General features: G+C 48.8%; 1 protein-coding gene across 1 annotated transcript; it reads left to right on the top strand.

Moving 5' to 3' along the window:
• Nucleotides 1-4,634: 4,634 nt before the first annotated feature.
• On the top strand, nucleotides 4,635-7,779 carry LOC101719225 (fibroblast growth factor-binding protein 1). Its single transcript, XM_004847254.3, has 2 exons — nucleotides 4,635-4,776; nucleotides 6,659-7,779. The coding sequence occupies exon 2, from the start codon at nucleotides 6,679-6,681 to the stop codon at nucleotides 7,426-7,428; it is 750 nt and encodes a 249-aa protein (XP_004847311.2). The 5' UTR covers nucleotides 4,635-4,776; nucleotides 6,659-6,678; the 3' UTR covers nucleotides 7,429-7,779.
• The last annotated feature ends 14,858 nt before the right edge of the window (nucleotides 7,780-22,637 follow it).

The raw sequence follows: 22,637 nt of genomic DNA, 5'->3' as shown, positions 1-22,637 counted from the left end.
GTTGGCCAAGAAACTGCCTCATGCTAAACACCGTTATAAACAACATTCTCCCTTCCCAACCCCTTATGCTTTGAGTCAAAGAAGTAGCACCCCAGAACCTTGACACAGATACCGAGGTTCTCTCAAGAGAGGGTGGAGCCCAGATTGAGCCCTCTGGCATATCCCTTCTGCAGGGGGCCTTGGCTTCCCCTGTTCCCCATCTCTGGCCAGATGTTATGAGGATGGGGGAGGTTATCTCTCCTCCCAGACCCACTGTCTACCAGGGGAGCCCTTGAAATTGACTGATTAAATATCAGTAGGACCTCATAGGCTATGCAAATGGCACTGCTCAGCATCATATATGGCAGAGCTTGGGACAGTGTTGCTGCATTTCAGCCCTCAGCCAGATAGATGTCTTTGATGAAGAGTGGAACCCAAGAAATAATGCACTTGGCCAAACTTCAGGTGTTCATCTTAGTACTGGGTAGTCTGGCCAAGAGGTGGCTCCATCTTGACATGTATTATAAGTTGTTGGGCCACTGCCTGAAAATGATCCCCTTCAGGGGGAAGAAAAACTCTGAGAATGTCTTGCCTCACAGATATCCAAAGTATGAATCAAAAATCGAACATGCCTCTGCCTATACTAAGGCCCCAATGCAAGCCATGCCAGGGCACTCCTTATTCCTTGCTGATTACAGGCATTACTAATAGGAATTGAGGCACACATCTCACTTCTCAGAACACAATGTTCAATGGCCGGAAGAAGAGTCATTCAATGGAACTTTCATGTCCCTGATCATTAGGTTAGTTGGGAGGCATAATGGTTTCCTCAAACAGCTCTTTTTGAAATTCCACTCAAGCAAAGAACTTGAAGAGTTTCTGTTTCCACTAAACCTTAACCTGTCCATGCATTTTCTCTCTTGGCCCATCCCAAGAGGACTAATGTAGGGACCACACTTTCCTGGGATCTATATAATTTTCCCCAGGCCAGGCAGCTGCTCATCGGATAGAGGACCCATTTGTTCAAAACTTTCACCAGATATAGGAACTTGGTACATCAGCTGCACACCATGCTACTGACTGTTGGTCTTATTCTTCTGGTTTGAGTGTTTTCCTTGGTTTACAGTTCAGAAGCCAGATCCTCCAAGGAGGCCATCAAACATGGGCAATGCTGCTTCCAAATCACCTGCATTGGGTGTCCTGTTGGAGAGGACATGCAAGTCCTATATCCCAGACAGTGACTGGGACGACAGCATAGCATCCCCTCTCCCCAGTGCTGAGCTATCTCCCCATAATTGCTGGCTGTTGGGAAATTCGTCTCTGACTTTGGCTAGTTTGGATGTCCTCACCCAGATCACCGGCGCTGCCCTCAAACATGCCAATTAGCTCTGTATTATCAATGTCTTTCCTCTCATTGTCTTCTATTTCCTTGAGGCATGGACTGTGGAGTTCTCAACTGCATTCCCAACCAGCCAACAACTGAGGAGGGATAGTAGGCACTTTGTGATGCTCTTTGGATGAAGGGATGAGTGTATCGAACAGTGTTTGCATGGTGGGATGATGCGGTCTGATAAAGGTCCAGCCCTGTTCTTCCCAGAGCCCACCGTGGTCTGACTGCGTGGCTCCTTCCTGTGTTCTCCTAAACAGCACACTATAGGGGACCTGTCCTTTTGCTCCTCCTCCCCTTCTGCCTGAGTGCCCTTGGGGACCCTTCCAGAGATGTTCCCTGGGGCTTTCATCCAAACTTCGTGGCCTATCTGTGTGAAGGGAGCACTGTGTGTGGTCAAAGCCCACATGTGTGGTGACACTCAGCCTTACTAAGAGGAAGGGCAGCTTGTCCACCCTATTCCAGCCTCGAAGGGGTACAGCTGCTGCTTCTTGCAGCACAAATGGCCTCAGGCTGAACCTTCAAAAGGGAGACTCCACTGCACTGAAGTGTGTCTGGCCCAGTGCACGAGTGTATTTTATATGCCAGCTGTGCATGAAGGCATGTGTGTGTGAGTGTGTATAGCGTGTGTGTGAAAGTGTGTGCACATGTGTGCATCTGTGTGTGTGTGGACAGATGCAAAGATATGTGTGTTACAGAAAATTTTATCCCAGAGGATAAACTTCTTTCAAAGACACATGCTGTTCAAGAAAGATTTTCTTAAAAACAAAGATGTTAAAAAATCCAGAGATGATTAAAATGCATGATTTCTAGGGGAAAGTTGATTACAAAAGAGCTAAAAAAAAGCCTTCTAAAAATATATGTAAAGCTTTGAAATAGCTCCATTGAGGAAAAAAAGCTGTTTTTATTTGTTTGTGTCATTCAAAATTGACATGCTAGCACTTTTAGTCTACTAAAAACAGCAACTTCATTTGGACTGACCTAACATAATAACTAGAAGTGACTTTTTAAATGGACCCAGACTCAGAATCAATTACTGAATGAGTCTAACAAAATGAGTTAATATCATGTGGTTTAGAAAGGGTATTCTTATTGAAGTAAATAAGTTTTCATAGATGGCTTTTATCAGATTGAGGTAGAGACCACCTATTCCAATTTTTTTGGAGAATTTTTATCATAAATGCGTGTTGGATTTTGTCAAATGGTTTTTCTGCATCTATTGAGATGATCATATGATATGGTTTTTGTCCTTGGGTCTATTGATATAGTGTATTACACTGATTGATTTGTGTATGTTGAACTATCCCTGTATCCCTTGGATAAATCCTACTTCTTCAGGGTGTATGATCTTCTTGATGATCTTCTGCATTCTATTTGCCAGTATCTTATTAAGGATTTTTGCATCTATGTTCATTAGTGAGATTGGCCTATAGTTCTTTTTTTCGGCTGGGGGTTGGGTCTTTCTCTGCTTTGGGGATCAAGGTGATGCTGGCTTCCAGGAACAAATTTGGGAGTATTGCCTCCCTTTCAATTTCATTGAAGAGTTTAAACAGTAGTGGCAGTAGTTCCTCTCTAAATGTCTGGTAGAATTCAGCAGTGAAGCCATCAGGACCCAGGGTTTTCTTAGCTGGTAAGTTTTTAATTACGTTTTCAATTTCATTGATTGATAGTGGGTCATTGAAGTAAATAAGTTTTATTAGATTTTCAGTAAGCTTTCATACCCAAAGCTATAACATCAATGCTTTATTTATTTATTTATTTTCTGGTTCCGGGGATTGAACTCAGGACCTTGCACTTGCAAGGCAAGTGTGGTGCCACTGTGCTAAATCCCTGGTGACATCAACACTTTACAGCCTCTTAATTTTCAAAAGAAGTATCACTATGTATCATTTGATTTGCTGAATGAGAATTCTGAAATCTTACAACTAAGGAGCTCTTTAAATTTGGAGTGCAAATTATCTTCAGAAGGTCTAAGATGAATATCTCTGGACAGACTAGTTAGATTGTTTTGATGCTTGTTTAGCCAGCTTCCCCATTTTCTCTGGAAATGGGTAGTTTTTAGTGGATATTATCTGAAGCGAGAAATGAGTATTGCTTCAACATCGCAAGTCAGCATTTTAAAAACTCGTGATGCTGAGATTACTTTTGAAGAAGGCATTGATTCTTTACTAAATTGGCCTGATAATATTGTACTTAAAGGCTCTCCTGAGAACCCACACACTCAGTCATGTGATATCACATCTTATGGTATCATATCATATCGTATTGTACCAACAGGCCAGCCCTCTTGGTTAAGCAGCCGTTTGGAGGAACACACTTGGTAGTCATATTAGCTTTGAACCTGAATCCCTGCCAGCGACCAGCCTGGATGGGATGTGCATTCAGTTACTGGTAATAAAAAATACCACATTCCTCACAAATGAGGAACATTCTCCAACCATCTAATATGCACTCATACAAGTGTCTGTTCTCAAAGAATGCAGCTTAAACTCTCATTAGGAACCAGAACTGTCCCGCTTCACTTTGTTAACAGCTCATCTCCAGTAAAGGAATTCAGTGTGCAGCCTTATCTGAGGCACTGCTGTCACCCACACAGCGGAGGGGGAAGACGGTGGTCCAGGGGGTTGGCAGTTTGGACACTGTCCAATGAAGCTACACAAAGATTCCCCAGCCGATCATTTTGATACGGGGCTCTGCTTTAGCAGGTGAATCCCCCGCACATGACCTGAAGGTGATTTTTCCCAACAGAAATCTCCATGTTGGGAATTTCCTCTTTACCAGGTTCTCAGGGTCCGTGGGACCCTCTACCCTCACAGGAACTTCAGCTAGCACAATGAAAACAGACTAAGAAGCTACAATCAGTCACTCACTCTCCAAACACTTATGGAGACTGGAGAGGGGAAGAGATCAGACAGTGGCTGCTGAGAGCCATGCCTGTGTCAGGATTCCCCTCTTCCCACTGGACAAGGCTTTGCATTGCCCAGTGCCACCCTGTGCTTATGTACAACGGTGGGCACACTGCACACCACCTCACGCAGGAGGCGAGAGAGGCAAGGGCGTGGGCGTAGGCCACAGGTAGGAGTCCTGTACTTACTATAATTTTGTTCCCTCCGCCACTGCTCGGAGTGGCACTGGGGAGGGTCCTGGGGAGGCGGAGCCGGCCTCCTGTCCTGGCCGCCGGGAAGGGCTTGCAGGTAGCGGGTCTCCTGGCCTGCATCTGTGCACTCCCTGCTCGCTGGATTCCACCCAGCACTTTCCCTGCAGGAACTGGCTCCCTGCGAGGGGCGTGGCTGTGGGCCTGCTCTCCTGTATAAATAGCCGAACCTGCTTGCTTTGCAGCGAAGACAGCTGGAAGCCTGCAACTCACTCACGCATCTGGGACGGTGCTGGGTCTGCACACACAGAGCAAGGTAAGAGCCTCTCCATCTTCAGGCTTTCGTAGGTGACGTGAGGCCCTGGATGCCATCAGGGCCAGGCAGGGGCTGAGTCCCAGTGCCCTGAGAAATGGCTGAGTCTCCACCTGCCGGACTCAATCCTGTCTCACCCTTCATTGCTTCCACCTCCTCTCCTGTGGTTCCCTCTTCCTTTCCCAGTCCCAGGGGCAGACAAACTCCCAGGTGCAAATGAGATCACAGCCATTCCCGAGACCTGCCCCTTTTCTCAAACAAAATCCCGTGTGAAAATAAGAGTGCAGATTCTGGGAGCTGTCTCACCCTCGTGATACGTGTCTTGTATGGTTTCCTGTGCTTTGCCAGTGTTTTCTGAACATCAGGAGCAAAGTAAGAGGTCATTAGAATGGGAGGTGAGATAGGGCTCTGCTGTCTGGCCCGGCTCTGAAACTGCCTGCTTAGGGGCTCTGGAGTAACTCACTTCTCTGCCTGAGCCTTATCTGACACAGCAGTCACCTGAGGTGTCACATTCACAGCTTTGTGGCAGGGCTCTTTGCTGGACTGGAAAAGCTGAGAATCAAGTATTTGACCAGGGCAGAGCATACAGAAGATGTTAACTAGACATGGGCTTCCTTTGCCCCTTAAGCGTGAGTGTGTGTTGTCCACCTGAGGAAAATCCATGCAGTTTAATGTGATACTGAAGGACGCCCTTCTCATTCAATACTATTTTTTTCAGAAAGCATTGATTAAGGGCCATCTGTATGCTCAGCCCTGTGACACCATAGGGCTCCAGAAGTCAGTTAGCCATGATCCTTGACTTCAGCCCAGAGATCTAAACCATCCAGTGGAAATTCACCTTCTCCACCCTGACTGCTTTGCCTAGTGAAGTCAGATGAGCTCCCCATCCCATGCCTTCCTGGGACTGCCTTTTCCTGAAATCCTCCTCTACTCCACAGTGCCACCCAGCTCAGGGTGTCCAGCCCTCTGCACGCATGACCTCTGAGTCAACACTTTCTGTGGCTTTGCCATGACTCCACATTGTTTCTCATCTTGTGGGCATCTGTGCCTGAGCAGACTGCGAGGTAGAAATCCAGTGCAGTGGAGCCAGAAGAGTGTTTGGTGGTTATTTCATTCATTTGTTTAATTTTTATGTTTATTAGTACATGTTTGCAGTACCTAAGGGCTACAGTCCCTGCATGGAGATGGCACGTGTACATAACACATCTTCATTTTTTTATGTTCCTTTCCCCTCCCTTCATCTCTTAGTCCCTTCCTATTTGCAAAAGATCTAGCTCCCTGTTTCCTATTATCCATCTTTTGTTTTGCTCTTTAATTTATTTATACTTTGGGTTTCTCAAATAAGAGGAATCACGTGATATTTAAGCTTGTGGTAACTTCACTTAACACCTTGATGTCCAGGTAAAGGACCTAAGACCTAGACGGGGAGAGAGGCTTGTCCAAGATCAAGCTGAGGACAGGGATGAGACCGATTCTGCAGTCAATGCCCTGTGAATCTGTCAGAGTGGAGCCTATGAGCTCTTTTGGGCCTGAGGTCCTCTTATTCTGCATATGTGTTTGGCAGCTGCTGCAGTGCATGGGGGGTTGCAGTGCAATCGGCGCTTCTCCATGGTGAATGATGGAGTGGGCAAATGCAGGCTCAACTGAGGGGAAGAGCTCACAAGGCTCAGACAGAGGTGCAGGTGACGATGGAGAAAGGCAGTTTTCTGACACTCAAGACTCAGGTCAAGTGGGAAGGGGGCAGACAAGCTGGTCACTTAGCGATGCCAAGAGTCAGACAGATCGCTGGTCGCCCCTAAAGCAGGCTGCACATGTCAGGGTGGCAGGAGCTCAGCCTGCAGCCCTGCACTGCCCGGCACTGATGCCCCTCCTTCTGCTCCCACAGGTGCCTGCCCAGCTGAAGCCATGAGGATCCACAACCTCACCTTGCTCTCCCTCCTCCTCCTGGCCACTCAGATGCTCACGCAAAAGGTCAAAAATGGAGCAAAGCACAGGCAGAGCAGCATAACAGATGGGGACTCATTGGTTCCCCTGGACAAGGCCCAGGGTAAGCAGCAAAGCAGAGCCTCCAAGTCCACGACCAGCGGCAAGTTTGTCAGCAGAGACCAAGGAGCCAGCTGCACATGGGCCGTGATGGAGCAGCAGCTGGAAACTGCCCTGAGGGTTGAGTGCACTCAAGCACAGCACAAGTTTTCCTGTGTCTTTGCTGGCAACCCAACCGAGTGCGTGCAGCGCCACAGCAAGAAGGTCTACTGGAAACAGATGGCCCGGACGCTGCGCAAACAGAAGAACATCTGCGGGGACTCAAAGAATGTCCTGAAGGCCAAAGTGTGCAAAAAGAACTTTCCAGAATCGAATCTCAAATTGGTAAGCTCCACTGTGCTTGAGAACATGAAGCCCAGGGAAATGGAACCAAAGCTCTCCCCTATGGAGCATCCCAGCATCAAGGGGGCTCCCTCCAAGGAGCCACACAAGGCCAAAGAAGACATCTCCTCTACCCCAGCAGTGACCAGGACAGTGAGCCCCGGAGAGCCCAAGTGTTTGGATGACCCAGACGTGGAAATGCAGAGAAAGATCGCACTGGACTTCTGTGGGGAGTCCTGGACCTCCCTCTGCACCTTCCTCTTCAACATGTTTCAGGGACCTTCCTGCTAGGCAGGCCAGAGAACCAACGGTGCCACTAAGTGACACAACGTCCTTTGCCCCTCTGTCTGATGAAAGGCTCTGCAGGTTCCCACGAGAAGGGGCTTTGTGCATGGGTACAGAGTTCAATATTTAAACAGATTTTATAATTTTGTGTTTGTTTTAGAATTGCTTTGGATTCACCTCCTTAGGTGTGATTTTTCAGAGACTGTCAGCTCAGTGTGTGTTTTCATGGCTCACAATGCTATGGGCTCAGAGGTGGGGAGACCTGTCCTCCAGCTGAAAAGCCAGCTTGGTGATGTTGGTATAAGGCAATTTCTGTTGAATTAACAAGGATAATAAAGCTCGGGGCATTCTCTGAAATATGTTCAACCATGGTTTGCTTTCTGTAACTCTGATTCCAAAAGAACTCCTGGCTCCTCATAAACCTACCTCCCTATATCCGTGGGTGAAATGTCTACAGGTGACTTTCAATTCCAGCCACCCCAAGTTGCCTCCTATGTTACCTATTCCAGATTCCCCCTTTACAGTTTTATCCGTGGTCTGTGCTATCTGATGCTTATGAGAACATCATAATTAGCATCCTTGTTTTCAGGTTCCATGCCTTGTGAATTATGTGATTTAGTAAGTTGTCGAGACAATAAAAGGGGAGGCAGAACTGGACCCCAGGAACTCTGGCAGCAGAGGCCCCAGGCTTGAATGCTCGTCAGAGTTGCCTGTACTCACCCTCCACGTCCAGGAGGCCTGCCGCTGCACGCCTTTCTAGGTGGAGGGAGAAAGCTCTGGTCAGAACTGTGCCCTGTGATGAGGGACATCATGGAAACCGAGTGGGAAGAGGTAAAAACTGCTCAGAGATCTGGGGTTGATCTTCCCAGAGGAGGTGACATTGGAGCTGGATTCTGGGAGACCCTCGTTAGGAACAGAATGGGGCAGAGTGGAGACCTGTCAGGTGTATGACAGCAAAAGGATGTAGGTTCCAGAAACAGAGTGGTCAGGTGGCTGGGCTGGACTGGATACATGGGTGAGACTGCTCCAGTCATTTACACACTCGGAGGAAGGATTTGAAGTGTTTGAAGAGTTAAGGAAAGAGGATGAACTGTTCCTCAAAGAGTAAAAATGAAGAGCCTGTGTTGGCAGAGGCTTTGCTCCTTAGCATCTCTGGGGGGCTTGGAGAGGAATGGCAGGTGGGGTGACAGGACAGCCACAGGAGCACACAGAGGGCTGTCAGAGATGAACCCGAAATACAACAGCCTCACTGCAGCCTGTGGGTATCATCACCAACTCAGCAAACTCATAATTACCTCCCACTTGCCCTGTGCCAGGCATTGTGCTAAGCTCTTCCCAGGGATTTTGCATTCATCCATGGTCATTACTCATTCATACCTCATCACTGATTGGTGAGAGGCTCTTGCTGGCTGGTGTTCTGGTGCCTTCCTGGTGGGGAAAATGAGGGTAAAGCTGCTTGTGCAAAATTAGAGAGGAAAAGGATACCAAGGCAGGGGATAGGAGAAGATGGCAGTGAGATTTAGATGGGTTGGTCAGGGGAGGCCCTTCTCTCTAGGTGGATTTTGAGTCTAGGCCTAAATGGAGGAATTAAGTCAGGTGTCTCTCACTGGTAAAAATACTCCAAATTGAGGAAATAGAGCAACTGTTCTGATATCATAATTTGTGTCTTTATTCACAACTCTCAGCTTCTACTACTTGCCAGGTTCCTCCAGAGGCAGGAAATAGCAAAGACAGCACTATCTTTGCATGACTATCTTTAATTCCAATAACTGGGACGGTGCTTGACATGTCGCAGTATCTCAAAAACTTTGGTATCATGGTAGGATGGGGTCCTGGATCTCACCTGAGAAGGTTATCGTCAACTTCAGGAGAATCGAGCCAACATCTCAGACCTTCCCTGCTACAGTTCAGATCTGCAAAGTCCACTAAAGGCCCACGAAGTGAAGGCTGGGTCTTCAGCCTGGGATGCTATTGGGAGGGACAGAACCTTTAAGAGGTGGGAGGGAGTGAGGTCACTGAGGGTGAGGCCCTGAGGGGGATACAGAGAAGAAGGTCTCAGTACCGTGCTGTCAACGTGAAGTACTGCACCACCACAGGCCCATACAACAGGGCCCAGTGACATGGACCGAAACCTTTGAACGCCAGAGCCAAATAATCCTTTCCCCTTACGAAGTTGTTTAACTCAGGTATTTGGTGCAGAGACAGAAAGCTGATCAACATTCTTCTCCTGCTCCCTATAGTCAAGAAAGGAGAAAGAAATAGTCCCTTACGAAGTACACAGATCCTCAGCTCTGTCACTTCCCTACTCAGCCAGTAACTCAGCATGAGAGTCCTGAGATAGGAAAAAACTCTAAATTCTTTCACTAAATAAAAACCCAGGTCTGGTCTGGGATGGTGTAAATATTGGAAAACCCACCAGACTCAAAGCTTCCTAAGATCTTTTCCAGCCCATGGGGTGGCTGGTTTTGCCCCCAGTGTGCTAGGGTCACATGGACCCAGGCTGGAGCTTGGTCCCTGCAGATCAGTAGCCAGGCTCCTGGCCAATTACTTAACCCTCTGAGCACAAATGAGCTCACGTGGCTATGGGATGATGAAGCCCAGTTTACGGGCTGCTGGAAGACTCACACTGGTCTGCTTCTCAGGCACTTTGGATGCCCTGTCACTAACATAGTAGTGTTCAACATGAGAGATGATTGGAAGTCTACAGCATAAGACTGGATTGTGGAGGAAGGACAAAATTTCTGATCAAAGCTCTTTAACTGAGAGAGTGTTTTTCTTTTTGTCTTGGTTTAGTTTCCTTAATAGTATACTAAGTGGCCACGTACTGCCATTATTGCTCACCTACAAGGCAATGATGATATTGTTCTTGTCCTTGTATTTAAGCTCCTCAACAACCCTATCTGATAGGAATCCTAATCCTCATGTCCTAGATGAGGGAACTGAGGCTCAGAAAAGCTGAGGAGCTTTCCAGGATCATGAAGTTCTAAGTGGCAGAACCTACAAAGAGAATCCTCCATCTGGAGGCTGCACGTACTTTCTGACTCTGAACCTCAATAATTTTCTTTGCGTGATGAGAGAAGAGGAACATGGATGGTCCTCAGACATGAGCTGAATCTGACAGTGATCAGGTTCCATCAGTTCGTTCTATATGTGCATTCTCTTCTAGATCCTTCCAGAAAGTTCTAGAAACTAATACTTCCATTTTTGTTAATCACATAATCTCATGCTGAAGGGATATTTCAAGAGCATGGTTAAAAAAAAAATAAAGACACCATAGGCTTCACATTTGACCTCCATCTAATTTGCCACTGCATATTTTCTGGATATATAATAGAAGAGCCTCCTTTGCTCTGTGTGTGTGTGTGTGTGTGTGTGTGTGTGTGTGTGTGTGTGTTCTTTAAACTGAGTCTCCTTGGTTGCATGAGATGGGCAGTGCTTTGTTAGGGAAGAGGCACCGAAGGGTACTACATCTGCCTCCCACTGCCCCTCAGAAGTGGAACTCTCTTCCCTTATAAACTGACTCTCCTCGGAGAGGCCCCTTCCCTCGGGCACCCAGCTCCATGTGTGTACTAACTCAAAATCACACCAGTGCCAGTTTGCATCAGTGGAACACAACACATCATACCTGGCCTTGTTCTCATCTACCTTCTTTCTCAGCCCCCTCCTAAATTGCTTTTGGCAACAACAAGCACAAAATACCAAAGTGTTTGGGGCTGAAAGCTCCCACGTGAGGGCAAGTTCAACCCTCCCCTGGTCCCTTGGTTTCCATAATGTCTCATGTACAAGGCTCAACCTGAAATGGCTCCCTCCCTCAAAAATGTGTCCTGCAAGAATATGTAAGAAAGTATTTATTAGGCTTCTTCTAAAGGAGGAACCAAGATGGAGGGAGCAGGGAAGATTCTAGAAAAGGCCTGGTTCGGGACCTGGAGGATGTAAGCTCTGCTATCCAAGTGGGAAATGTGGGTAAGAGCAGAGCAGAGATGGAGCCTGTGTGTCCGTCCGCATAGGGCCAGCACTTAGTGTGTGGCTGGGACCTGGCACACCTTCCACAAATATTGATTGAGTGACTAAAAGACAGGAGGAGAAATCATGGCAAAGGCAAAGATTGTGAGCTTCGGAGTAGAAGCAAACTGGTTTTGAATTTCTACCCATACAACTCGGGACGAGTTATTTCATCTCAAGCTCCTCATCTCTAAAATGGGACTAAAAGCATGAATCCAATAGGAATTGTACTTCCGGGTGTGGTGGTGCACACTTGTAATCCCAGCACTTGTGAGGCCGAGGCAGGAGGATCACCGTGAGTTCAAAGCCAGCCTGGACTACGTAGCAAGGCTGTGTCTCAAAAGAAAAACAAACCCCAAAACCCCAAAACAAACAAACAGAAAAGAAAAGAATTGTGCATAATTAACATTTAGAGCATGGCCTGTACACACATGGACTCTCACTAAGGAGGATTTGTCATGAGTGAGTGAGTGAATGAATCAATTAGCTGCTGAGAGGACATAAGAAGGCAGTTTTTCTAGGGACGCTGCACAGGACTCAAGATGGACCACGCCAAGGGCCTGCCTGTGAAGTGGAGTCTGGCTGTCCCTAGCCACCTCCCCAAGGGCCACCCTGTTCCCAAAGGCCCGAGCAGAAGCGGTTCCGAGGAGGGAGGTGGGCGGGTTGAAGCGGCTCAGACAGCAGCCTTGGGACAGCTTCACTCCGCCCTCCACCCCAGCCCCACCGCCCGCCCCTCTGCTCCCGGGCGGCCCCTCCTTCTCCCCGCTCCTCCAGCGAGAGCGCCCACTCCGGGGCGCTTCTTCCGGATCATCCGCACTGTGACTCCACACTTCTGTCTCACGCTGACCTCTCTCCTGACCACCAGCTGCTCCCGAGGCGCCCTAAACATCGCACGCACGAAACACATTCCTGCTCTCGCCCTGAGGCCGACTCATCCCGGGCTTCTTCCCAACCCCGTTCACGGCGACTCCACCCTTCCAAGGACGCAAGTCACCTTCCACTCTTCTCGTGTTTAGTGTCCAGGTCTCCGACGCGTCCTGCCACCTCCATTCTCCAACTTTACTCCAAGACGCAAGCCATGTGACTTTGCCACCCCAGCCTGTTCCAAGCGGCTGTTGCAGTGGTGTCCTGATGGTCTCACAGGCCCTGGCCCGGCCTCTAGCACAGAGACCAGAGAAATTCCTTCCACCTGATCTCCTTACTTCTCTGCAAAAATCCTTCAGTGGTTCCCATCTCACTCCGAGCAAACACATTAATGCTTGCTGGGCCTTACAAAGCCCTGAGCCCTGACTGCCCTCACCGCTTTCTGACCAGACCTCTTATAACATAAACCCTTTGAATATGCTGTTCTAGAAGCTCACCCAGTTTCCCCTGCCTCAGGGCCTTTGCACTTGCTCTTCACTATTATTTTTCTCACCTCTCTGCTTTCCTCCACCCCATGTCAGACCACCTGCATCACCATGGCTGCCCGTTTCACATGCCTGCTTGCTTCCTTTCTGTCTCCCTGACTGCACAGGCTGTGTGTCCTGGTCATCGGTGATTCTCTGGCATCTTCTATGATGCCTGCATCTCAATGCATATATTTAACTCTTTTAAAACAGATCATCATTAACACAAGAGAATTGTTTCAGTGTAAACAGCCCCGGGCCTCAATTCCTGTTCCAGCAATGTGATTTTGGTGAAATTGCTTGTCCTTAATAGGGATCAATTTCCTTACCCAGAAACTCTTCCTTATAAAATAAATGAGTCAAGAATATAATGAATTTCTCTGCCAGAACATAGTTGGTCAAAAATGTTTGTTATTATATTATTATTATTGAATATCTTCCTCTCCCAAGGGCATGATGCTGCCTATTCCCTAGGCCCACGATGCAGACAGTAAGATATGTAATTAAATGCTTTTGTGCATTTAATTATAATGACCCTGTCTTTGTGGTTTCTAGTCCACTAACCTGATTAGAAGAAGAGCTTTGATTGTAGGAAGATGTGTTGAAAAGAAAAAAATTGGAGGAATTCGATTGCCAAGAACACGAAAGGGTCCTCACCAGCAAAAGGGGCTGGGAGAGGGTACAGGTCTGCAAAGCCCTGGCTCTGAGGGGTCCAGGGCTGGCTGGGCTGTTCTCCCTGGGAGGCAGAAGACCACTGACTCCTGGTTCACTTTCTGGTTCACTTCCTGGGGTGTGTGCCAGCCCTGCCTAGCAGGCTCAGGGTTCCCTCCAAAGCCTTGGCATTTCTTCCGGTGTGTTATGAAAGCAAGAGAGGTGGGTACAGACAGTTGTGTGGCAGCAGGCAGGGGACCTGGAGTTCACAGCTCCAGTTACAGGCTTGGATTTGGGTCCCGACTCTGCTGCTTACTAGCTGCATGACCCTGGACACCTTCCCAAACATCTCTGAGATGACTGTTGGTTCAACAAGTACCATGCATGCCTAATACATGCCGGCCACTGGAGTAAGGTGGTGAGCATGTAGAAGAGGCAGTGTTTACTGAGCGGGTCCTGCAGCCTGGCACCAGGCCAAGTGACTGTGTGACTTCATTTAACCTTCACAATCTCCCCTCAAGGAAGCGCTATAGAGAAAGTTAAGAGGCTTACCCAAAATCAGGGTCAGCAAGTGTCAAGGTGGAAGCCAGGCCCAAGCATCTGGCCCCAAGACCTATGCTCTTGACCACTAGAGCCCTTTCCAAAAGCTGAAAAGTCCAACCTAACCTCAGGTAGCGCAGCTGTCATAACAAAGGGCCAGCGTGTTGCTCTGATTCTAACCTCACCTCCAGGCCCGTCTGCATAAGGTCAGTTGGCAATTGCCAGAGTGGCAGCCAGGTCCAAGTCACCATAAGATGGTGGCACTGTAGGGCCTAAAGGGCCCTGGATATGTGGAGACCCTCCTGTGGGCAGAGTGGGCCTCCCTCGTGCTGCTGTTAGGTCCAAGTGACCAGTGAAGCACTGACAGAAATCAGGACGCCCCTTGTGAGCAGGGGGTGATTCCATATTGCCTCCCATTCTACCCTCGGGTGCAGCACTTACCTGGCATGTGATGTCTACTCTGTAAACCTCAGGGATTACAGGAGGGTTTTCTCAACCTTCGAACCCTTCCCAGTTTGGGCTGATAGTTCCTTGTGGTGGAGGGCTGTCCTGTGCATTTAAAATGCTTAGCATTATTCCTGGCCTCTAAAGCCCCGAGCCCTGGAGACCCTCACCCTCGTAACAGCCAAAAATATCTCCAGAAGTTGCAGGCTCACCTCCAGCTGAGAAGAACTGGACCATGGGGTGGCACACTCTCAGGGCACGGAGGCCACTTCCGCCATATGTGTTCTGCTGGGGATGAAGAGAGATGGGCAGACAGGATACTGAAGATGAGTCCACCCAGCATCAAATGCAATGAAAATATCCTCCAGAGAGCATGGGGTCAGGAGAAGTTGGTTTGCTGTTCTTCCTCCTGACTCTGGCCGTGCAGTATTGAAATGATGTATTTTATCTGAGTTCTCTCCTAGACCATCCTCTGCTGCCAGTACCATGATGCCACAGATCGGCAAATCCAAAGAAAGAACGTTTATTCTGGCTCAGAGTTCTGCTCCAAGGTCAAGCGGTCATATCTAGTGACGCCTGCTTGGTAGCAGGATCCCAGGGCAGTGAAGGCATCACATGGCAAAGACAAGGGGTACCAGAGACCTGGCCACACCAGCTTCTACAGCAGGCCCCTCTTGAGAGGACCCATTTATTCACTAATTACATGATGACGATGCTCATCTATACACGGGGAGGAGCACCATCGCCTCTCAAGGGTCCCCCAGCTCCATCTCCTAATATCTTATAATGAGGACGTGAGTTTCAGTCCGAGTTTTGGAGGGGGAAAACTATACTGTAACCATAATAAGCTCTTAATGTGAACTGATGTCTTTATCAAGCAAAGAAAGGTCACTAAAGGTAATTTTGACTAGAAATGATTTTTACAAATATGGGCACTGCCTCTCGAGCCTGGCTTCACTCACACTGTGTCTCCTTGGAGGCACTGTTGCCTACATGTGCTGTCAGATCTGGCTTTCGAAGGCACTTGGCAGCCCCTGTGCCATATTGAAATCAGCCAAGGTGGAGGATGATCCACCCACAGGAGAGTCAGTCCCCAGAACACACAGCACCCCAAGCCATAATGTGCCAATTCCTTCTGCACCCACTTCCACCGACACAAAGACTCTGGAATTGCCTTTCCTGGAACTAGATGTGAGGTTTGCTCTCGGCCAAGTACGGCAGCCCCCGAGCAGCTTACCTGTTAACATTGCTGGAAAAGCTTGAGACCGGAGCCTTGGACTCAGGCACTCAGGGACTCATTGCTGAGATTGGGAAGGGGCGTCATAGTTCCGGAGTAGAAGGTGTGAGGGTCGGACAGGACATAAAGGTCACAGCCAGGATTAACTAGGTGCCCCAAAGGCAAGGGGTGTAGCTCCCAACCCCAGCTTCAGGTTGAATTATCTGCTGAGCTTTAGAAAATTCCAGTGCCCAGGTAGCACCCGAGAGTAGTTGTATCAGATTACGGGGTGCACAGCTCCCAGGTGACTGCAGTGGGCAGCCAAGGCTGAGGTCCATTCTGCTGGGCACTGTCTTGAGGGTTCCCCTGCATTATCTCACTATCCCGCAGATCAAGAGCAAAGAGTGCAGGAGTTTCCTCACTTGGCAATGTCACAGAGCTCAGGAGAGGCAATGGATGGAATCTCCCGGGGCCCCGCTCTCCGGTATTTACACAGACACCGGGGCACCTGCCAGAGAGGCGACGCTGTGCAGCATGCAGGGCAGGAGCGTTGGCAGAACCCCACTTTGCCCTCTGCTGAAGAGGTCTTGGCAATGTGCTGTGTCCCCAATTCTCTTAGCCTCCGCGGTGCTGCACGGGCGAATGTCATCCCACTGTGGTGCGACAGGAGGGGTCGACGAGATGGTGGTTCTGATGCTCCTTGGCACCCTCTCAGCACTTAGCACAGTGCTTATGCATCTGTCCTTACTAATACACCATGCTGCCAAAAATGGGTGTGCAGCTGGGAAGGCAGATGCTCAAGGGTGTCTCTCCAAAGGACACAGCAGCGCACCCCAGGGCAGGTGTCCAGAGTCAAAAACAGAGGCAAAGCTGAAGCAGATTCCAGGAGGGAGGGGAGGGGCCCAGTGGGCAGAGAACATCCAGGAGGTGAGCAGGGCAGGACAGCAGCCCTTGCTGTGCCTGCGTGAGCATGGCTAATCACGGCCTCGGGAAAGTGGGGAAGGTTTGTGACCATCCCAGCTCCCTTAGCACATTGCTTTCTTCCTCTGTCACCAACCTGTGCTCTCCACAGCCCTGTCTGGAAAGATTTAACAGATAAATGACATTTGCTAAAAAGAAGCTAAGATAAGAGCCCTTAGTCCATCTCAGTGCAGGCATTGTCAAGAGGAGCATGTCTGCCCACGAAGACACTGAAGGAGGGGAGCGGTGGAGAGCTTTAGGATCTAGAGCTGGAGGTTTCCAAAGCAACCTACTGGTATGTGCATAAGAACAGAGCAATAAACCAACCAGAAAGTACAAGTGAGTCACAGAGGAAAGATGAACCAGCCATCTAGAGACAACTGCATATCCCTCAAATCCTCCTTTAGACATACGTAAAATTGTTAATCACATTAGAATATCACAGACTTTTATAACTTGTCTTTTTCATTTAAGATATCAAGAACAAAAAAAAATCATGAGCACCTTTGTTGTTATGCTTCCTTCTACAACATCTTTTCGTGTCTGAATAGTGTTCAGTAATGGATATATCATAAATGATGATGGCATCATCACTCTGTTGGAAAATGAGCTCATTCCCAAGTATAAACAATGCTGTTAAAATTTGTCCTTAAATATTTCTACATTGTTGGTGGGAATGTAAACTAGCACAACCACTGCAGAAATCAGTATGGAAATTTCCAAAAAACTAAAATTAGAAATTCCATTTGATATGTACTGATACAAAAAATTTTTTAAAAAGACTGCCAAAAGACTTTTAGAGCTAATAAATGAATTCAGCAATGTAACAGGATATAAAATTGACATAGAAATCAATAGCATTACTATACACCATTAATAAACTAACTGGGAAATAAATCAGGAAAACAATTCCATTCACAATAGCTTCAAATAAGATGAAATAAATAAAAACCCCAGAAATTCAGTTTGACCCAGCTAGTTAAAGATACCATATTACAGTGATGCATGCATACCCATGTTTATAGCAGCACAACTGATAATAACTAAATCATGGGAGTGGTGTATATGCTCATCCACAGATGAATGAATAAAGAAAATGTGGTATTCACACATAGTGGAGTACTGCTCAGCCACAAAGAAGGATAAATTTGAGTCATTTATAGGAAAATGGATGCACTTTGAGAACATAATGCTAAGTGACATAAATCAAACATACGAGGTTCAATAATGCCTGGTTTCTTTTAGATGAGAAACCCAGGAATATAAATAATTTAGGAGTAAGATGAAAGAGAGATGAGAGGAAAGAGGGAGATCAATCTTTTACAAATGGGAAGAGGATCTAGAGATGGAGGGAGGCAGAAAGGAGGGGAGGGAAGAGGAAATAGATTACGATGTGCCATGTACACGTACCAGCTCTCCATGGTGAATGTTTTTGTTGTGTATCAAAAACGTGTACTAATAAAAAAATCTGTCCTTAAAGACAGGCCTTCTATTAACATTGAAGATTTTTTCCTTAGGATAAATTACTGAAAGCAGACTGATTCTGCTTTTGGAAAACACGTTTAGTTACCGTAAGTGGAATGCATGTCTCAGCACCTGTCACCCCCTCAACACCTATGACCATGGCCAGTCTGTAATCCACCCCACCGGTCCCACCCGCTGGATCATTCTGAAGCAAATCTCAGACATCAGGCCATTGTGTTCATTAATCTTTCAACATGGGTCTGGAAGATAAGGCAAGAGTATGCTTGTGCTTAAAGCTCCTGGAATGTCGTGCCAAGCTGCGTGCCCAAAGATTTCACAAGTCTCCACCCGCGGGACAGTGATGCCAGGCTTGTCCTCTGGGGTGTGTCAGCACAGTGTCCAGTTAAGGGAAGGGGCACTCAAACACGCTGAAGCAGATAGTTCAACAGAGGCAACTGAAAATGGGAAACCAGGCTGGGGATGGAGCTCAGTGGCACAGTGCATGTCTGGGACGCGCAAGGCCCTGGGTTTGATCCTTGGCACCACAAAACTAACTAAATAAAATTTTTGAAAAAATGAACCAATTACAAAGATACTGGACAAGATAAAAGAGCAAACAGAGCACAGGGTGGCAATCTGAAGGCCAGAAGTCTCCTCAAGCAGCCCGAGGACTGGGGAGACAAAATGAGGAGGTGGAGGTAGCAGGGGCAGGGCAGGGCACACGGCTGCAGCCATAAACTCTGCTGCAGCCCCTGCAAGTGGAGTCGCAGCGGCTGGTGGAGACAGCTCTGGAGACAGACAGAAGCATTGTCCTCGGTTATGAGCAAAGGAGCCTGGGAAATGAGGGGCACGCTAATTAAGGCAGCCCATTCCGAGGTGATTCTGCAGATAGCTCTTCAATCACAGTCCTGTCCAGGGATTTATGCTACATATATTGGCACATAGCAAAGATCCGTGTGAAGATGTCTGTCTTAGTCATTTCCTCATCACTGGATCTTAAAGGAGGAGAGAGGTTCATCTTGGCTGACAGTTCACAGTCATGGTCGCCTGGCTCCACAGAGGACAGGGTGGCAGAGGGGCACGGCGGAGGAGCGCTGCTCATGGCAAGGCATCAGGGAAGAGAATTAAACGAGGAGCTGGGAAGGGAGATGAACTCTTCCAGGTCACACCCACAGTGACCACCTCCTTACAGCAAGCCTGCTAGAAGCTCCCAGAATCCACTCGCCTTTCATAAACCCTGCCTTTGGTACATGCGTGAGGCTTCGGCAGGGAGACATCCAGACAGAAACCATAACACGGTCCCTTACAGCATTGTTTACAGTATCAAAAGTGGCAGCAGTTGACAGGTCTATGGGCTTCAGGCGAAAAACACAAGTTGGTTGAGCTGATTTCTAAGAGATGCAGCTTCCGGTAAAGCCTGAAAAAATAGTGTGCACATGGCACTTCCCATATGTGTACAAATTCCCATGCAGGGAAAGTGTTTCTCGGAGGCATCTAATTGCTTCTCAAGTCATTAGCAGAAGCAATTGCCTTTGGGGAGGAGAGGCGGAAGACTGGGATGGGGTGAGAACCTGCAGCCCGTGTACTTTTAAAATCTGCTCACCATGTTATGAAGTTCATCCTACGAAGTCATCAATAGGCTAATATTTTTGACCAACAATTTCTTAATGATTCAAACTCGGGTTCCTTTCTTAATTAAAGACAAACCAACAAGTTTGAGAAAGTCTAGCAAAAAGAGCTCGGATGACAATATGTACTTGGGGTTGGCCCACGATACGGGAGTCCAAGTTTCCCCAGAATTCAATTAGAAAACCAAGGATGAGCTAGGCATGCTGGTGCATTCCTGTAGTCTCAGCACCCGAGAGGCTGAGGCAGGAGGATGGCTGAGATTTGGAGGCCAGCTTGGGCTGTACAGTGACTTCAAGGCCAGCCTGGAATACATAGTGAGACCCTGTCTCAGAAATCAAAAGGAGGGGGAGGGGGAGGGGGAGGGGGGCGGCGGTGGAGGAGGAGCAGCAATGCTAGGATGAGGTCTTTGAACTCCATTCTTTCCAGAGTTACATACCAGGATGGCTCTCTGTTTCTCAGCACGAGAGCAACCTCTACAGGAGCTTCAAATGAGGAAGTGGGGGAGGCAGATTGGGGCTGGTTATGCTTCTCTGTCAGCCCTGGGTCCTGCCAAAGACACAAAACAAACCCAAAGGCGGAAGCAAGTGATCCCTCTGCCATTCTTTGGGGGATGTTGTGGAGATACTTGTTCCCGGAGCTTAAGTGTAATTTTCTTCACTGGGAGAGATAAAAAGAAACTTAAGCAATCAAGGCAGCTTCTGATGAAAAACTGCCCCAGGCCTTTTATGCTCCAGAGGCTGCCAGGGACTTCTGGGGCCTCCGAAGAATGACTGGACTCGTTCAGGTTCAGCAGGAGCATGGCACAGGGCCCATGGTGCTGCTGCCATGACAGCAAAGCACAGGAGGGGTAAACAGCACGCCTGTGAGTGCAGGGGACGCAGGCGGGACCAGATGGCTTCTGTGCTTTGGCTCAGAGCATCCTCATCAGGGGGGCTGGTACCTTGGGCCCATCTCACAGATGAGAGAAGTGAGGAGGTCGGATGACCTGGCTAAGGTCGCACAGAACCCGGGTCTGGCTTAGCCCGCAGGTCTGTCTTCCTCCTTCCTAACGGGCTCTCTGGTGTGATGAATGTTGAGCCTACAGCCAGCGATGGAGCTACAGAGGAAGTCGGCCTGGCGAGGCTGATGGCAGGTGGCCATGGACACAGGCGGCTTGGTGACAGGATCGGGTGCTGGGCAGAGAACAGTCACACTGAGAGTGGAGCGCAGGCAGCTCCAGCCAGTTTCCCCTCTACACAGCACCTTTCTGCCTCTCCCAGCACCGACAACCACTGTCTGCCCAGCACACCCCGTGCCTCCCATGGCTCGGCCTTCACCCTGTGTATGCCGGCTCCTGCCGGGTTCCCCATCTTCCCAGCCATGGGCACACATCACTGGAGGACCCCTAATACTCCTTCCCCTTCCTCCTCCCCTTCTCAGGGACTCATATAACCCTTGTGTTTCCTTCTAATCCGACCCTTTCCTTCCTCTCCCTTCCATTCCTCCTTCCCTTCTTCCTTCCACATTTTCTTCTTTCTTTCAACACCTTCTCATTGAGCACCCACAGCACACCAGGTACTAAACTGTGTTTGGTGGATAAATACTAGGTAAGAAAGAGCCCCCTGCTTCCTGGAGGTCTTTGTCATCAGCAAGAGGCAGAGGCCGAGAGCTCTGAGCTGCCAAACGTGTCCACGTGTCAGCGCCGTGCTAGGTGCCCAGCACGTGCGACTGCTGAAAAGCCTAGGAAGTACAGACTTCAGTTTTCTGAGCAGAAAATTAGAGCAGATTCAGGATTTGAACCCAAGATATCTGCCACTGAATTCTGTTCTCTGTGTGTCCAGGTAAACAAAAGTGCAGAAAACACAATTTGGTGCCCAGAACCCTAAACCTAGCTTCAGATACCTAGAAGTCTTCTTCGGGGAGCTGCAGTCCAAGAGCCTCAGGCCGGGTCAGGGCCAAGGTCAGTGGGAGGGGCGAGGCAGGCCCGGGAGAGCCTGGGTGGAGGGTGCAGGGGAAGGGACTCGGCCCACGCAGAGGCTGTGGCTGCTGCTGGGGTGCAGCGCCCCTGGCTGTGGGTCCCCCTCTCTCTAGCTTCCCTGTAGACACACTAGCAAGAGACCCAGCAGGAAATAGCCGCAACCCCAGGGCACTGAGGAGCAGGCAAGGAAGGGGCCATTGTCAAGGGTGTGGGCAGAAAGAAAGGGAACCCCAGCCTGGGTTGAGGTGCCTGGCACCTGGGCAGGCAACTCTGTGCCAAGCAGCATCTCCCCCTCTAGGCCATGAGAGACAAAGATGGTGACTAGACCTCAAGAGAGAGCTGGACATGGTGGCACATGGGTATAATCCTAGCACCCAGGAGGCTGAGACAGGAGGATCTCCATGAGTTCAAGGCCAGCCTGGATTCCATATAGAGATGTTGTCTTCAAAAACCAGAGAGAGAGAGAGAGAGAGAGAGAGAGAGAGAGAGAGAGACTGCCAGCGAGACCTTCTGAGTGCACAGGGAGGCAGGAGAATAAATGTCCCAGCTGCTTTTTCTTCTGCTCCCTGATCTCCTCTGGGCATCTTCTAGAGCCCTAAACCAACCAGAATTCGAGGTGCTCAACCAAGCCAGCCCAAGGGGGCCATGTTCCCATTCAGAGAAGGGTAAGAAGGTGGCAAGAGAATCCACAAAGCGAGTGGGGAAGACTTGGCTCTCCTGGGTTAGAGTTGCTACCTTATCCTGACAGCTACTGGCCCCCACTGAGGATCGGTGAGGGGAGGCCACACGGTTACAGCTTGGGTGCTTTCTCTGCTGAGATACAGTACCTGATGCCCACAACCTAATGGAAGGAAGGTTCATTTTGGCTCCTAGTTTATAAAGATGTCAGTTCATAGTCAGGTGGCTCCAAAGCAGGGTGGTGCGGAAGAGGAGAAGCAGCTCATGACATGGCGATGGGAAGGAG

The sequence above is a fragment of the Heterocephalus glaber genome, unplaced genomic scaffold (assembly GCF_053883595.1).
Source record: "Heterocephalus glaber isolate CG9 unplaced genomic scaffold, H.glaber_assembly_v1.0 deba00001509, whole genome shotgun sequence".
NCBI lineage: Eukaryota > Metazoa > Chordata > Mammalia > Rodentia > Bathyergidae > Heterocephalus > Heterocephalus glaber.
The sequence above is the reverse complement of the archived record's forward strand: the minus strand, read 5'-3'. Positions and strand labels throughout refer to the sequence as shown.